The sequence below is a fragment of the Pelmatolapia mariae genome, linkage group LG17 (genome assembly GCF_036321145.2).
Source record: "Pelmatolapia mariae isolate MD_Pm_ZW linkage group LG17, Pm_UMD_F_2, whole genome shotgun sequence".
NCBI classification, from domain to species: domain Eukaryota; kingdom Metazoa; phylum Chordata; class Actinopteri; order Cichliformes; family Cichlidae; genus Pelmatolapia; species Pelmatolapia mariae.
The window spans coordinates 22,816,110-22,834,865 of record NC_086242.1 but is presented as its reverse complement, the minus strand read 5'-3'; the positions used below and the strand labels follow the sequence as shown (position 1 = coordinate 22,834,865).

Here is an 18,756-nt window from a genome sequence, read left to right as displayed (position 1 = left end):
TTGTTCTCTGGTTATATAACATGAGTCACACATGTGGATGTTACACAGCTTGATTTTAGAAGGTCACGTCTCTGAATTATCATCTGAATGCCTGATTTTACTAATCATCCATCGACAGCTGCTTATATTATTAAAATCCCACCAACGTATATTTCTTGTTTATACTTTTAAATGTTTCAGGTTTCAGGTGTTTGTGAGGCCAAATTACAAATTATTCTTTCTAATCATGATCTTTGTTCCTCTAAAATCCCCAGCATGGAGATCATCAATGTTATTTTGATTTATTTTTGGCCCATTGCATGTGTGATATCCCCCAAAATATTTTAATGGATATCCAAGTTTCCCTTCAAAGTGCTGATGTTCTGACCCAGTTCATAGAAAGTCAGTTTCAGTGTTTCGGCTCTCAGCTGATGCAAAAGAGAGAGAAGGAAAGAGGGTGAAAATGAAGTCATTTCAGACCACGATTTAGTCATTTGATGGCACAAATTATTAATCTGAAGGAACGAATCAGGTCATTTCAGGGTAAGAGCTGCTAAATTAAAGGCAGTAAAAGTTCTTTAAAGCCACTGATTTGAAATTTGAAGGGACAGATGATTTATTTAAAGGACTGATTTATGAAGTGCAGAGCTCTGCTGTTGTCAGAGAATAAAACAGACTTTATTCAAAGTCATAAATGCTGAAGTGGTCACTCCTGAGCACTGATTATTCTTTATTTCACACTGCCACAGTCATCAGAAAAACTGATTATGGGACTGACCAGAAAAAAATATCCGATCGGATCACAAATCTTTCTCCTATACTTTTTGTAAAAGGTAAACAAAAATTTAACCTAGGGTTCTTTCCTGATGGAAACTTAAAAAGTTGTGTTATTCTTCCTGTCCCCGCTCACATATGGCCTCAGAAACAGACACTTTATTAATTCAGCCTGTGCTTGGCACTGTGGTGAGGAGATGAGAGCACTAGACCAGGACCAGAGGGAGTCTGAGGGAGTCCAACTGGCCTGTGGGAAGCTTTAGTGCCAGGGTCGGCGCCCCGCGCTCGCTGCAGAGAAAACAACCGTTTAACATGTTGGATTAGACGGGATTAAGGACATCTGTTGAGCAAAATGAGGAGCTTCTGTTGGTTTTATCTCTCCTGCTGTGATGGCACAGAACAGACCGAGAGTTGGAGAAATTAAAAGTCAAACTCTGGAAGTCACCTGGAGGAAAATATGACAACTGAAGACGAATCAGCTACTCTGGAGCTTCTTTAAGCTTTGTAAGCTCGTACACTTCAAATTCTCAGTATTTCATAGTATTGTATTGTACAGTATTGTAGTTTTGACTTGCAGAACTGACTTTAACTACTGAGACAGAACGAGTTTATAAACTATCCAAAAAGCATCCATAATGTACAACCTGGAGCACCAAAAACATCAGTATCCACCCATTATTTCAGACTAAACAGAATTAAGATACTAGAGTGATTGCTAATAAGGTTTCAGTTAGTTTGATCAAAGCAGAATTTATTCTTTCTGAGGTCTGCTCCATCACATTACCATTACAGAGAGCTTTAAGGGCACTTTGATCTTTTTTTAAATGGAAAACTGATCAAATGTTTGGTTTAGGTTTATTTATTTGAAATGCTTAAAGCTGTTAGCTTTGTTTTCTGACTTTTTATTAAAAGGTTAATTTAATTTGTCAGAGGTTTTCTGCATGAACCATGTTTTTAAACCTTACTATTCAGCGTGTTCTAAAACCACAAATCTGTGCCACTCTATGCTGATAATATGCTATTATTTGTTATGTGATATTTGTTATATTCTCTATTATGTTATACTTCTAACACTAGAAGAAGACACTTTGGCTGATGGAGCCTCATGCTTGTTTTGGCACAGATTTTATGCCGGATGTCGTTCCTATCCAGGTTTGGGACTGGCACTGTTAGGACGAGATTTACATTTTGTTTCTTAGATGTAATACCGCTGCTGTTTGCAGTGAATTCCAACAGCTGAATTTTTTTAAAGATATAAATGCACCTATACGAGAAAAAATAAAAATATGTTCACTGAAGCTTTCAGTTCACAAGTTGCACTTCTCTTTATGCTGATGATCTGCTTTTATTTTCAGTTGTTGTTGGTTTGTACGATTACATAAAAACTAATGAGATAAAAGTTGGAGATTTTGAGCCTGTGAAAGGGAAGAAACCATTATATTTTGTTGTGGATCCAAACTGCTTGGAAAAAAGGTTTTTTATCATTGGCTTGGCTGCGGATCACATAGAGAAGAATGGACGACTGGCTTTGGCGGAGCTCTTTGGTGTCTGGTGCCTTTCTAGATTGTGTTTATAAATGTGTGCCAGATATTTATTGGACGTACATTTGGATAGCAATCACGTTTAGAAATGTGATGTATTCTCTCAGATATCCTTGCACTGCTTAATTTTACTCAGAGCATGACATTGCAGATGGGAAAGCCTGAAAAGTGTTTACCTTTGTCACATCCTTGTGGTCCTTTTTTGATAATTGTTTTAGTGTTTTAAAAAAAAAATCCATTTGCTTACAAAAAATGTTCTAATTATTCTCATAGACAGGTCAGGTGGTCCATACAAAGCAGAGAAATTGACTGTCCAATATTGTTTGAATGACAAAAAGAAAACAAAAGTTTGTATGCCTTTTTAAAAGATGTTCTACCTTTGTTTGATTACATTATCTGTTGTTACTTTCATATTTTTAGTGTTTATATTCCGTATGTGTCTACAGTCCTGAAACCATCTCAGCAAACCAAAGACGGCTGAGAGAGTAAAGTGAATAATGATGAATGGCATCCCATAAAACCAGCGGACAGTTTGAAAACTGCAACAAAACAGCAGCTGTCACGCTGTGAGGCTTCCAGAAACACCAAAAGCTGCAAATTCAACACTGGATTTTTGTTTTTCAGCGCTTTCATTGATTCTTTCACTTTCTGCAGCTCCCTGTCCACACAGCTCCCTCTGATCAATACTCACAGTTGTCATTTTGAATTATTGATCTGCACACTTCACAATGTTAAGCTGAAGGCATTTATAGTCGACTAATGTTTTCATCTATCAGTGAAACAGCTCTGAACATCACCGTGAATAAACGCAATGCTTCAGCAACAGGACAGCATTCACAACTGTTTTCATTATCGATCAGTTTACCGGTCACTTCTCAGGTCATCTATATATCGACTGATCTTAAAATGTCACAGATTAGTGCGAAAGACCAAATCTGGCTTCGCTAAAGCTGAAGATGATTCGCTAATCAATCAACATGTATTTGTTTATTACTTGTCTCATCAATTAAAAGTGCTTGACAAACCGCTGACGAGCTCATAATCAGACCAGCATCCAAATGTAAAAAGCAAAACTAGCTGGGAAGGAATAAAGACAATAATTTCATACATAAATAAACAAAATTAAAAGTAGAAACCAAGAATTTAAACCCTGAAATGACATTTCTGTTTGGACCAATCAACCCGTTGTTGGACTATTTTTATGAAACAGCAGCAAAAATGTGTCATCTGGGATCCTACATAATAAACTGACAAATAAAAAGAAATATAAGCAGCAGTTCCGCTCTGATACAGTCAGTCAGTAAAGTTATCAAAGTTTAACAACAGGCATGTCTGCTAGAGAAAGATGCATTCAACAGGACACTGCTTCACAAATAGTTAATACTCATGTCGGAATAGCATAAGTTGACATTAGCAGGAGATGACTGTGAGCGGTTCATACATGAAAAATCACAAGAGTTGTGAACAGAGTTAAGTTTAGGGATATTTTTACAGGAATCAACACCAAGACTGTAAGCAGGTGCTGAAAACCTCAGAAATTCATCATCAGTGGAAGCAGAGTTTCTTAAACTCGGAAAACATGATTAAATATGCAGATATTTTATTTGTGTACAAACTTTTTTACAGCCCGGCCTGTCTTCTCTTCTGAATGAGCGTATTAAAGTAAACAAAGTCAAAGCATATCCACATCTACCGCTGCGTCTTCCAGCAGAAGTGTTAAAATAACTTTTAGAAAAGTGCTGAAATATTCCAAGTCCAAACCTATAAAACAGTCAAGCAGTGTCACTGTAAGTCTGCTTTTCTTAATCGCATTCATGTGCTTTTGTGTGTGAGTTTTTATTTATAGTATTTATTTTAATCTTTGTTTAATATGATTTTGCATGTGTTGGTTTTCCTTTCCTGACTATAAATGCCATCTACGTGCTGAGACTGTGGATGAAAGTCGGCCTGTGTGGACCAGACTAATCACATTCATTTATTTCAGCTGAAGCTTTTTAAATGAAATTATCTTAAAGAATGCGCTCAGGCCAAGTTTTCTGAGCAGCCTCTTCAGCTCATCAGTGATGGAGCAATGGGGGAGAGTAAGGGGAGGACAGCTGGCTTTCCCAGCAAAGAGGAGGAGGAGGAGGAGGAGGAGGAGGAGGAGGAGGAGGGGTGAGGCTAGAGGGTGTTGGTTGTCTGAGGCGACAGAGGAGGGGCAAGCTGGAGGCCAGCAGATGGACTCCTGCAAACAATAGAGGCAGACAGATGCAGCCACAAAGAGCAGCAAGCACACAGAGACACACTTCACAAAAAGCTGAGACGAAGCCTCAGCTCGACAAACCGAAAGACTCTGAAGGCGCAGCACTGCTCACAGCCACCAGGGACACACACATAAAAACCCCCCAAAGTTTATTCTAAAAATATGAAGTCACTCGTTTTTGTTCCTGATGAGATGGAAAAATGTTTCAAAAAAATGGACACAAACTGTGAAACTCTTTTTTTAACTTTGCAATCTGAAGGACTCTGGCTCCTTTTCGGGAACATGAAAACTTTTTGAAAATTTTCATTTTCCACAGAAAAAAGATCTAACCATTATAACCATTATACAGATCTAACATAAACACTTTTTGGATTTGTAAATTTTCCAAAAAGGGGTTTTTAGCACTACAGTGTAGTCTGATAAGAAAACACTGGAACATGACAACAAGTCCAAATACAAGGAGCTCTCTTTAAGAGAAGCATAAGTTTCCAGACCTCAGCATCAGTTTAGATCACATCACCAGAGGACAGAGAAAAACGTCTATGATGCTGCAAGCCGGTGCTTAAAACTAGACTAAAACCAGTCCAGGACTAGAATCAAATCAGCTCAAATTCAGTATCTAAATCAAACTCAAATCTGTACAAATCAAAGTTTTAAACAAGGCCATATCCAGCACAAACCCTGCCCCTGAAACACACTAACAACCTGCTTCAAAAAGAAGCCACTAACAGAGCCCTAAACCAGAGTGAAACCACTCCACAACCCAAACCATCAAAACCAACCCTAAAAACATTTTTGAACACATCACATTAAAAACACTGGAGTTATACTGTAAACATTACAGGAAATCATAAAAAAGGTGCAAAAAAGACTGAAATCACAATTAAGATCAATATAAAAAAAAAAAAGATCTGACAGAGTGGAAACTTGTGATATGGATTAGTACAAAAACACAATAAAAGGTTTTACTTAAATGTCTTAATAAAGTTTTACGGTCAGAGCTGCCACAAACCTGCAGCTTTGTGATTTTTCCAGAAATGTGGGTCATCAGAGAGGAGAAAAGATGCTAACACTCTAGCCCTGAAATGCAGACACTTCTTCCTGTGCATTCACTCAAAGGTCTGGATGAAGTGCCCTGTGTAAACGGAGTGCTGTAATATCTGAACATCTGCTGTTAACAGACTCTCAGTGCATCTCTGCAGACATCTGAGAACTTCCTGCAGTCGCCAAGGGGGCTCCGAGGGGACAAAGGGAAGGACGGGCTTCTCTCTTTGTCCCCCACCCCCCTGCAGAAACAGAGAGGAAACATCCTAACACAGTCCGCCATGCAGGGGAGGGGCCTGGGTGATGCTTATGAGGGGGGTGACGGGAGTGCACTGCATCAGTCCCTGCTGTGATGTGAAGTGCACACTAACAGCTGGATCTATGTTTGCTCTCAGCTTTTTTTCCACATTCTGTTTTACTCTGGTTCATCTGCTCCATCGAGCACCAGGACATAACTCAGGACATCCAGAACCTGGATCAGGTTTACGGCCAAAACACCCCATCCTTACAGAAACATCTGACTATGAGTCTGTTCCTTTATAGATGGGATTTAAACCAGCGACTAACACTAATTAAACCAGTCTAAAACCAGCCAAAAATAGACTAAAACCAGACCCTAACTCAGACTGAAACTAGTCCAAACTCATCGGTTGTTATGGATTCCAGTTGGATGTTTTGAGCCCGACACAAAGAGTAATTCTCCACTTAGTTCATTAAAAAAGTAAAAACTTTGAAAACAGCGACTTTAGGGTTTCGCCATGTAAACATGCATTTATGCAGCTCACCTCGGTCTTTGTTCATTTAACCACATCTTACAGATAAGACCTGGAGCCAGTGACGCCCGACTGAGCGCGCTCTGTGCCAGCACGTGCTCAGGACAGATATGGAGGACAGTTGCTCGAAGTGCGGGGTTGATATAAATGTAGCGTTGTTTCCGAGCAGCGACAGCGGTTAACCAAACGCTGGGGGCAGCCTCGGCGTACGGTGTGTAATTAAACTCAGTGACAGAGGAGCAGAGATGAAGGCTGGACGAAAAGAGGAAGACCTCGTTACCCACTCAGCCGTGAAGAGGCACTTCCTCCTTCCTGTGCACCTGACAGGTGTTTCTCTGGTGGTTTATCTTTGTTCACAAAATCACCTTTATGCAACTTAGCTTCAGAGCCAAAAGTATGTGGACAAGTGTGCGTTTCAGCAGTGTGTGAGGCTCTCAGCCTTTGACCAGATGTTGAGCCTCTGCTGACTGCCTTTCAAACACCCACACATAAGAGCGTTCATCATTGTAGAGGCACAAGTTATTAGTTAGAGATGTTTTCTGATTCAGAGAGAAATAAACTAACTATTCCTCCAAACCACAGACAACCACGAACTTGTTACTGCCCGTTATTTTGCTGTGGTAGAACATCATGTTATTTAGTAGGCAACTGTCAGAGAACAAATGCCATTACATATATAAGCTGGTGTACTTCTAATGAAAATCCTGCGGGTTTTTAAAATAAAATGTTTCTGTCTACAGACAACGGTGAAAAGCTTTTATTTTGAAAAGATATACAAACTATTGAGTCAGACAAACCAAGTGATTTAGTAACTTCCAAGCAGGAGAAGATAAACATACTAAAATACTATCATCTGCAGAAGACATAAGAAAAGGTCAGACAAACAGCCAAAATAAAGAAAGGTCAAAGGTCACTACAAGACCAAACAGAGTTCAGTTTAAACCAGTCAAAACCAAGAAGAGAGCGCTAATCTACAGCAAAGCAGCTGTTCTTTTAAATGTACTCTAAGAAGTTTTAGTAGTACAGGAAAAACTAGTTAAAAATACATGACAGATGTTTACTTTGATTACACAGACATGTAGGAGTAAGTCCTGCATAAGAGATATTGATTTGTAAATAACCAGATATTATTATATAATATTACACTACAGTTTATTTCCCTTTCTCTGGACAACACTTGCTTTAAAGATGTAACACATTTTGGTGTTGACTTAAAAGAAAGGCAGATGTGAAATGTAACAGTGAGGTCAAAGGTCAAATGTGACTATAACCTATTATTATATATGATTCTCTATATGCCCATCTGTTGTCAGTACAAACAAGAAACACTTTTAAACAGTTCTATGTAGTGCTGGGCGATATGACGATATATATCGTGTGGACGATAGAAAAGTGTCTATCGTGCCATTTGTCTTCTATCGTTTATATCGTACTAACCCAAATTTTATAAATTATTACATGAAATATATAATTAACCCTTTACAACTGGTCGGAGCAGGTACACTCCGTTTTACCTAACTATTTTTAAATCCCTGTAGAACTGGAACCACATAAGGTAGTGCAATAATTTTTTTTTGCATGTGAAACCGGAGTTGTACTTACATCTAATGCCATTAGCTTGTCCAAAGTCACGGTTTCCTTCCACATATAACTTTGCAAAAATTGCATAAGAAGCACTTGCAGCAACAAAAACACAATATTCCAAACTTGCAGCAACAAAAACACAATATTCCAGAAACACGCTTTGCCGACGTTCATAAGACTTCCTACGTTGGCATATACGTCAGCGCGAACTATCGCACGTCCGCCATTACCTACCCGAAACCGGAAGTGACGTCATTTTCGCGAAAGGGTCTTATAAGCCTATGTTGGTGTTTTTAAAAGACATGTTTGACTTTATGCTTTTCTGTGTCGTTTCTGGGATGCTTAGAACTCAAATTACACTGTTGGAAATAGTTTATTTTGATGCATTATAATATTTATTTTCATTTTTCCTGTAGTATATAAAAATTTGTGTATCTCAAAAATAAAACTATGAAGACACTCAAAATAAATTTCTCGTGGTTGGAAACTTTTGTATTTACAGTTTTGAGGGATACACCTCTTAAATTTTTTTTAACTAGAAATATATGTAAAAAACAAAAAAACGATTTTCAATTTTTTTGTAGTTTATTGCACTACAAGTTTTTGCAATTTATGTAGTTACTATGGACTTAATGCATACATATTATTAAAATTTGGGCTATAACGGTTGTATTGATATATGGAAACTTGAAATACTCCCACAAATGGCACTACAGCATGTAAAAACATAAAGATAAGCTCTGGCGGACTTGGTTCTATGGTAGGTCTTAAAGGGTTAAATAGCCTGTGGCAAATATATTAGTGTTGTCTTCTCACTATACATGCTCTTAACTTTATGCAAGTAAATAATATGGTATAAAAAATGATATTTTTCGCAAAGAAACTCCGTCTCATGGTTTGCTGCTGTACGTGCACCCGGATTTGCGACATACTTTACGGTAACTCAAAACAAAGACTGCACCCTCGGCACTCGCTGTTTACAGACTGCGTACTTTCCAGATGACCACAGGTCAGGTCGTATATCGTGATATATATCGTTATCGTGATATAAAATAATTCATATCGTGATAAATATTTTTTCCATATCGCCCAGCACTAGTTCTATGTAGCTTTGTTATCACCTTCACCTTCAGATCAATCTATTGACCTTGAGGGAGAGGTCAGAGGTCAAATGTGACACATTATTTTAACTCTTTACTTACTCTTCATTTTACTCTACCTTCTATATGATGATAACACACACCACACATGTAAGAATCAGTTATAAATATAAGTCAGAATTCAGGTTACTGCTTGTAAAAGGCAAATATGACATCACTTGAGCAGTTTGAATGAAGCTCGTTGGCTGACCACTGTGTGAGAGTTCTGTAGTACCCGAGGAAGGATGGTCGCCGAGGTGAGGCGAGGCGAGGCGAGGCGTGGCGACTGTCCGTGAAACTAAGTCCAAAAGCAAATCACCCCTACAGTCGATGGAAGCTAACCTCACTGAGGCTCCAAAAAAGGTGACTTGACAGTAGGGCTGCCACAAACGATTATTTTGATAGTCGACTAGCCACCGATTATTTTTGCGATTAGTCGACTAATCAGATCATGCATCCATTGGACGTAAAACGTACAGCTTATTGCACCAGCATGCATCTGCTCTTATATAACTATCATTAGCTTACAGCTTGAAGTGTTTAAGGTATGTGCTAACTAAAAATAAAGACAAGATGATAGTTTATTAAATTTTAATGACATTTGCAGATTGTTTCGGTGAAGTTTAATAAACTCAGCCGTCTGCTCCTTGCTATCTAAAATATAACAGGACACTGGAGTAAATTCTCGAGTATCTCACACTTCTGATAATCAGTTGTCTGCTTGACGTTTATTCAGCTGTGTAAAAACTATAACTTTAATCTCAGCCAAACCGATTTACTCAGGAACAAATAAAATACTGAAAAAAGCCAAACAATAACATTTTTAAGTTACCTAAGTGACTTATATATCATGTTTAACCTGAGTAGCGAAAGACGGCGGTGGGTTTGAAAACGATTTGCCGGGAGTCCGCTGTTCTCACCGGTTCTAGTGAGCCTTGAACCCCGGCTAGCTATCGAGCTGGTGGGTAACAGACGTCTCCGAAAACGTCGGAGCGCTTTTGAAAATATGTGGTGTCTTGGTAAACTGAGCAGATATTTGAGGTTTACACAGTTACATTCTCGCCTGAAAATATGTTAAACATTTATTTTGTGACCCAGAAAGAATAATAAGAGTAATATTAAAACTAACTAGCTGCCGCCATTGTTGGAAACTGAGCTGTGCCGCGCTATGAATTCTGGGATAGGTTGGGCCACGAAGTATACACCCGACCCATCCTTCAAATCTGGGAAAATAAAGGGCGCATTTGTCGGAGTCTTCGAATTTGGACAGTCTTCATCGTGTCGCTGTAACGTAATTGGCCTACAAATGTGGGCACAGGAGGATGCGGTTCCTGGATTTGGACACAGCTACAATACCGGACACTGCTTCTTCTTCTTCGGGGTTTAACGGCAGCTGGCATCCTTGTACATGCAGTGCTGCCATCTTCTGTTTCAGTCAGTTATTACACTCTTAAATCCTACTACTTATTCCTGCATCTTTTGGGATCTTACAAATCTTCAAACGACGCATCGACTACTAAATAAGTCGTCAACGATTTTGATAGTCGACGTAATCGTGACTAGTCGACTAATCCTGGCAGCCCTACTTGACAGTCAACATTAGGCAATTACAGTCGACTCCCCTGAAGCCTTTGTAAAGTATCATCTCCAGGCAAAAACATGACCTCCTTTTTTTCCCCCTCTTTCAGAACATTTTATCAGTTCAGCGCACTTCATGTGAAGGATGGCGTCCTCACGGTGGATCCTCCATGTCTCCGCCTGAATCACCACCTGCTATGAGCAAATTAAATATTGACTCTTCTATTGACTCGCCAATCTAATTTGAAGTGATTGTGGATGAGCAGGAAAGGGGGGGGGGCGGGGGGGCTTCAGTGGCTCGGCCGCTTGTTAAAGGCGCCATAATGGGCTGGATGGAGCGAATGATTGAGTCGGAGAGGGAAGTAGTTTAGGCAGATCTGTGAGACGTGATGGAGTCTGCAGAGAGGCTGCAGTGACAGGAAGAGCAGGTCAGAACCAGTTCAGCTGATGGCAGTGGCGCTGAGTGGGACAGGTGTGGGGAGAAAATGATGATGGGAGGCCTCAAACCACCTTCCAAAAGTCCTCTGTTCTCTCAGCAGCGAGGAAAAGCTTTCATTCAGATCCACCGTGTCAACATTTACCCGCCAACCCAAAGCAAATACACAGTCCTGAACACCGTCACAGTCGGAGGGGCAAGAAAAAAGGAAGAAGAAGAAGAAGAAGAGGGGGCTGCCTTCTTTGCCAAGTCCGATAAAAAGCCTCCAATAAGGAACAATCAGAGCTTTCTGGAGAAGGCTCACTTCACCCTTCAGCGCCCAAGCAATTTTACCGAGTGATGTGGCCGAGCGTGGGCATTATATTTTATCAAGAAACGAGCTTTTATCTGAGATATTCTAAACACTTTCAATGTTAACACGAGGTTTTTAATCATTAAATGCAAAAAGTTAAAAAAACAACGACAAAAAAAAAGAACAATATTTTAAAACTGGAGACACGTCTGAGTGAATTCTGTGTTTAACACCAGAGTATATCAATGATCCGGTGCTTCTTTTCAGCAAGCTCCTCGCAGTCAGGCTGGTTTTCATCCCCTCTCACCCCAGACTAAATCTGAACAAACACCTAGTTTGAACATTTGGAAGATTTGCTGCAGAAACATCTGAAAATATTTAGATTGTTGAAATATCTAAAAATAAGACGACATCATGAAATAAATAGCGATTAATTACAATGAAATGACAACTTGTAAGGTTGAAAAACAGAAAACTTCCCCTGTCTGCTCACAGCTCACAGCACTGATAAAATTTCAGGGTAGGAAAGCAAATCATGCTGTACTGTGGTGCAGCACAGGGACACACCAGCAGGGGGCGATATGTGCTGGTTGTACATGTATGTGAAACTAGGATTTTATTTTCTAGTATTCAAAGGTGGCATTATAAACTGTATAAAAAGATGGCCCAAGTGACAAAGATAATAATAATATAATGATGATGCAAACTTTAAGGTTACAACTTAAAATATTGAGTTACAAAAACATTCTGACTCACTGCTGGAGCTTCTAGTGGCCGTTTGAGGAACTGCAGGTTACTGAGCACTGGGAGTTTCTGTTAGCAAGCCTAAGCTGATAACTCCACCCGCTTGTCCAAAAAATAATAAAATGGCAGCCTGTACGTTAACACTGAAGCTTCAAAATGGAGTCCACATAAGTGGGTGATGTCACACTGTCTATGACCATCTTTTGTATACAGTCTGTGGTTGAGTGTGCAGATGAAACAGGTGACTGGAGGTCGGAGGCACACGTCCCTGCTCCTCGTCTCTGTTTGGAGGGAATTAAGCCGGCGTGGCCTCCCTTGATGCTGGCTGGCTGTTAAACACTGCAGCAGCTCCAGCAGGTCTCCTGAGGATCATTTAACAGCTTCACTCTGAGTCGTATTATGATGTTCAGAATTGATCTCCCTCTCTGGCTGTGTCTAATTATACCTCGGGGAGGTAACAAAGGAAGGTGTTCCACGCTGCACTCTTCATTTATTTGGCTGGGGGAGGACCGAGGGAGCCAATCAGAGTCTTTAACCACAGAAAAAAATAGCTGGAGTAAACTCTGTGTTTGTGTTTCTGCAGAAAGCAGATTATTTTTTGTGGGCGCCCCTTGAGTGACGGTTCTCAAGAAACTGCTTTAATGACCTTCCACAGTCACCTGTGGCGGTGATTGGACACCGTTCAAACGTGTACGAGTCCTGCAGTAACCATCCAAAGGGGGAAAACGCACATTTACAACCTGTAAAACAAATCCAGCCTCAATTACACACACTGATGCCTCACAACAATTATCCACCCATCACAGGGTTCGCCTTAATTAGGTTTGTTCTCTTTCTTCCGCCTGCTCGCCTCTGAGAGACCAAATAAATGGGAGGGCCTGCAGAAACCGCCGCAACGAGCGGCCAAATCGACTTCCAGCACGTAATGAATCGCAGCTCTGAAATTAAACTGACGTGTAATGAATCTCCGGCTCTTATTCTCTCCTCCTTTTGTCTCTGCTCTCTGGAAGCGTCCTCTCAGCCTGTTCACATTCCTCAGCCATCTCGCTGCCATCACAAACGCTCAGCATCACCGGCACCGGCGAGCGCAACAAAGGAAACGGTTACGGCCGTGTTTCAGCTCCTGTCGCCTTTTATCAATGGCAGGAAAAATCAACAAAAATCAACAAACTTCAGAGAAAGTTAGGACATCATCCCGGAGACCCTCGGACTCACGTCACAGATCACACCGCCCAATTACACTGCACCACAACTTCAAACCAACCACCGCCGACACATCCACATCATCCATGAAGTCAGCTCCACCTGCGGCAGCTCTGGCAGTGAAATGTGGCCGAAGCATTTTATTTTCACTGGTTTCTCCTCAGAGGAGAAAGATGAGCCGCAGGGTGAAGAAACAGACGTACAGCAGGAGCAGTGAGAGAGGAGGTGGGAGGAGCTTGTTCAGGTGAATGCACACCTCTAGAGACACCATCATGTGACCTACCTGTCCGTTCTGAAGTTCATTGAGGCCTTTGCACAACGTCTGATTCTGCAAAGAAAAAGGAGAAAGAAACGTGAGTAAAACTATGATTTCATGTCATTTCAAACAACTTTGCAAAGGTCAAAGGTCAGATTATTTTTCAGGACTTTACACAAGCACACCTAAGCATCTTGAAGTGATGACAGTAACTGTTATATCTGATGAAGCCACGCTGAATTTAATCTTCATACTGTGAATATTTTCAGCTATCACTTGATAGCTTGATAGCCGAAAAAAAACATAGACCTGCATCAGAGGATGAAGCTTGGTTCGTTTTTACTATTCATGAACATTCTAGGTGCTGCTAACCTCTTTCCCTACAGGTAGCCTGATCAGGCTGGTGAGACAGACTCTTCTCACGATCAGAGCACCTCCTCCTCCTGAATCTGACTATCCAATGGGTGTTCTGGGCTCAGGCCCAGGGCCACACACACAGCCCAGGAAATGAAAGAGACAAGCAAATAAAGGAGCAGATTTGATCTTGAATACAGTACATGAGTCCATGTTACGTCAGCCTGCCCCCCACCTGCAGGCTGAACTGTCATGTTTCTACTCGATGTGACTGACATGTGCTGATGGACCACGCCTGAAGCTTCACCTCAGCCTGAGTCAGAGAAACCTACACGAGCTGATAGATGAGTGTCTCAGGGGGGCTGCACCTCTTTACTTTGAAACACAAATATTCGGTCGATGAAAAGGACTCACAGACATTTTTCAAACAGAAAAGAAATCAGTTTAAATAAGTGATTTTTTTTTCTCCGCTGAGATTTGTCTCTGCACACAAACTGAGATGCTGCAGAGCGCCGACTCAGAAACTGTAAATGAAATATTGCATAAATCAGTGAAGACGCACTCAGCTGGAAAACACTTGTAATAACATGCAGTAGCTGCAGAGTGAGGTCCCCGAGGTTAATCGAGGAACAAAATGATTTATCGGCGGCTGGTTTTCGTGTCTCTGCTGCAAACTTCCTCCCTCCTCACCCGCCCCGCTCTTTAACAAACACTAACAGCCGCCGGTGAAACCTCAGGAGGACGAAATGCCGTCACAGCTGGGCCGACGCAGCCGGCAGAGGAGGATCTGGGTCTATTTGTCATCTGTAATCTAACGGATAGGTGTAGAAACGTCTGGGGAGCCGAGCGGAAAAACTGAAGCTGCGCACAGACTTTATTTATTTCTTTACCTCCCCGCAGCAGGCCAGCGTTAGGCTGCCGCGCGGCGAGCGTGTACAGGCATGTGAGGATAGTCAGATAGATAAATAGAGGCGGATTCATTCTGTATGCATTGCTTTTCACACTGGGGAAATTTACAAGCCGAGCGCTGATAGTTTCCAAATCAGCTGCAGCGAGGACGTCAGAGAGAGAGAGAGTACCGCACTGCACAGTCCCAACGACCCACCACGTCTGCCTCGTTTACACTTTACAACGCAAACTCATTCACTGCTGCTGCGTCTGAAGCCAGACTCAGTCTGCAGAGGGGTGGTCGCCAAGGGCGAGCCTGACCACCACAGAAGCACTAGCGCAGAGCAAGAGGACGGAGCTTCTGCTTGATCTCCACTGTTACTGGGGTTAATGCTACACCACCTAAAATGCTTTCCTCTGTTGACTTTTACCAGTTAGAGGCACAAAGAGCAGAGAGCAGGTTTGATCAACTGGTACCACAAATTGCAGCTCCTCTGACGTCCAGCAGAGGCTCCAACAGTAAGTCAGTCCCCATAGACTCCCATGTTAAAACTTAAACATGTTTACAGCCTGATAAAGAAAGTGGTTTATCCTTTATCGATAATTGTACCCTTCATAACTGTTTCATACCACACCTGTTTCAATTATATTATGGCTTAAAGTTTGCATTATTAGGGGCGTGGCCTATTAGAGTGGCAGGTGGACTTTTGAATGTTGAGTCCAAAAGTCAATGTGTGACGTCACAATGGTTATTATTTTCCATATACAGAACAGTATCATCAGCGTACATGCTGAACGCTGGTTCTCCTATTAAAGCTGCAAAGGTGACTTCCTGGTGGCTTCACCCATCTTTATTATGCATCAAGACAGTCTAGTTCATTCAAAACATGGCGCGCCCACAAACACCAGGGACAACCACACATTATCTGCAACAAAACCAGTCACGGATGGTTCGCTTGTGTTATATTTTTCATATTGTCCATCATCTCAGGGCGTTCACAAGGTCCTGTGTGAACTGACGTATACCTGCAGAGATACTTCTGACAATAGTATTTCTAAAACACTAAAACACACCGCTGTGGAGTAACTTTGGAAGAAAACAAAGCGTAAAAAAACTAAACAGCAGTGTTGTTTGGAGGGCTGGTGAAGTCAGGCTTGCTGTCTTATAATAGTGTGCTACCTGGTGGCTAGCTACAGAGCTGTGGTTAGGCTAAAATGAACACATTAGGACAAGGAGACCCTCTGACCTCATCCACAGCAGGGGGTCAATAATTAATCTGCTGCTGTGTTCCTGATCCTCAGCTTCATATCCACATGAAGTCAGCTGAGAATGCCAGGACACCGTGAGCCCACTGGCTGTAGATACACTGACAGTTTTTACAAACTTAAAACACGTGCTGCACATGAACATATGAAGAGCTCATAAAAAGCTGAAGAGACTGCTCTAAAAACCAAGGGAGAAAGAACTGCAGCACTTTAAAAAGATAAGAGCTTCATCCAGCGCAGGAGATGCTCAGAAACACGATCGACACCATCCCCCAAACATATGAACAAGCAGCAAAAACAGCAAAGCTGCAGTTTCTCCATGAAAGGCCAAAAAACAAAATACTATGAAAATGATGTGTGTGTGTGTGTGTGTGTGTGTGTGTGTGTGTGTGTGTGTGTGTGTGTGTGTGTGTGTGTGTGTGTGTGTGTGTTGCTCGCACACTAATATTTGGTTTGCAGGCTCATTCAGAAGACCCACTGAATCTGAATGGCTGTTTTCTCCCCTCCTCCCCCCGAATGCAAAAAAATGAAAACAAATGGCACCCCCTCCTCCCCACCCCCCATATTTACAGCCAGAGCATCTGTTCAAAATGCACACAAACACAGCCGGCTCTGCTTTCCTGTTAGCGTTTGGAGGCTTTCTGGGGAGAGCATTAGCGCTGTTTGGCTAACTGTGACAGGCTTCATCTCTCAAAGCCGCCGCCGCAAAGCCTCGTGGGAAACGACGGCCACCTGTCCCGCTGCCTCATCGTCTTCCTCCCAGCGCCCTGCTGTCCAGTTCAGTCCAAAACCCCAAATCACAAATAACCCAGAGAGCAACACGATGCCTGAATCATCACTGAATAAATGCTGGTCATGCTAAAATAAGACTGATTTAACTTTGTCATGGTTATCGGGTACCAGGTGACAACGATGATGTTAAAGTTGGTGGTTTAAAGGTGAGATGCCCGAGGTGGCGCAGCTCTAGTGAAGCTGTGACTGTTTCAATGGCCATGATTAAATCACTCTATAATAGTAGTGACATTTAAAGTATCTTAACATAACCGATAACTTTAGGTTCTAAAAGTGTTACAAACAGGTAAAAAAGAGGTTCTATTTAACCAAACAGTAAGTTTAGGGGTGCTTAATGAACTGGTTGATGTTAGCAGGTTCCAGATCAGGCAAAGTGAAGCCATTGACAGCGATTCAAAACTAACTTTAATTTAATGAAGTAAATAAACTTGTTTTTAAACTGATGTAAAACAGTCTGTACATGTTAGTCTGGGTGAAATTAAAACCAGAAACTTTAAAAGAAAGAAAATGTGTAAAATGTTCAAGTCCACAGATCAAATTAAATTCTGAGCTTTTTGTTGACTGCGGGAGAAAGAAAAAAACAAAACAAAACACACTGATCTTCATGGAACAGCAGAATGAGCCCACAAATCTCTGAAGCTGATTTTGTAAAAAAGCAGACCTGGAGATGTTCCTCATGTTCGGAGTGCAGCAGGCCCGGGCAGGCGAGCCCGAAGATGGATTCACGATGCTGACTGAGGTGTTGGAGAGGCCAATCAGAGGAGACAGTAGGTAACTATCTGAGGACTAGAGGTGTGAGGAGGCGGGGAGGCTGGGGCTCAGAGGCGAGGAGGAGGTGATGAAGGGGGCCCTGTCCCTGGAGTGTCAGCAGCTGACTGCAGCATGAAGCTGAAACATGCTCCGACATGCCGGTGTTCAATTAGCGGCGTGGCTTTCGTATGTTCGCAGCTCCAGCAGGAGAAAGAGCCACTTAGTTACAGAAAATGACTGCTGGAGCTTCAGTGAGGACGCCTGTGGACACAGTTTCTACATGTTAATTAATTGAAGCTCCTGGAAGCTCCATTTGCCAGCTGCTCTGACAAGTTTTAGAGAAATCAGATTTTATATTTACAGCAGTGCTGGGAGGAAAGCAGCAAGGCCCTCCAAGCTGTGACTAACCAGTAAAGCCCATTATTTACTAGTTTTACAGGTTATAAATACACAAAATCAGAGTTCTTTTATATCAGCCGACATTCCCAGTACAACCTCTCACAGCTGAAAAACAGTCATGGTATTGCCTTCACTTTCCTAATAGGCACATTAATCTCACCCCTGGGGTTCCTGTTATCAAAGTCTGTGTTAAAGCTTTTTTATATGAGGAATGTGGAGAAGATGTGAAGAACTAGCTTGTAATTTTGAAAGGTTATTATTATTTCTTTGGTTTCTTATTTTCTGCTTAGATAACAGCTAAATGACTCACACAGCCCTAGAGATTGTTCAGTGACCCCCCCCCCCCCCCGCAAACTCGGGTCACCAGAAAAATGTGTATTCTCAATCAGGAAACAAAAAGTGTGACATAAACCAGACACCAGAGTGTTTTTGTTTTAAAATGTGCTGTTTGCAGCCATGAGTCATGACTTTTATGGTGAAGGTAAACGTTCTCCATTTCCAGTTTGCAGACAAGCTAGCATCTTTCATGCAACCTGCTGGCAACCGAAGCAATCACAGGGAAGTTATTGGCAGCACCCTTTGCAACCGATTTCATCTAGCAACTTCCAGCAGCCGCGCATACATTACCGACAGCAACCGGTGGTTGCCAGATCACCAACAAGCCTGAGTGACTGAGGTCTTAATAAGGTGGTTAAATGTGGATTTATGAATCTCCCTATTCA

The 18,756-nt window shown here is 41.7% G+C and overlaps 1 protein-coding gene across 3 annotated transcripts in view; it reads right to left on the bottom strand.

Moving 5' to 3' along the window:
- The window catches only part of phf21b (PHD finger protein 21B), a 90,891-nt gene that overhangs the window by 33,377 nt on the left and 38,758 nt on the right, over nt 1-18,756 (bottom strand). For all 3 annotated transcript variants that reach the window (XM_063460224.1, XM_063460222.1, XM_063460223.1), the window contains exon 2: nt 13,613-13,657. In XM_063460224.1, coding sequence (XP_063316294.1) covers nt 13,613-13,657 — 45 coding nt within the window. The remainder of the gene's footprint in view (nt 1-13,612; nt 13,658-18,756) is intronic.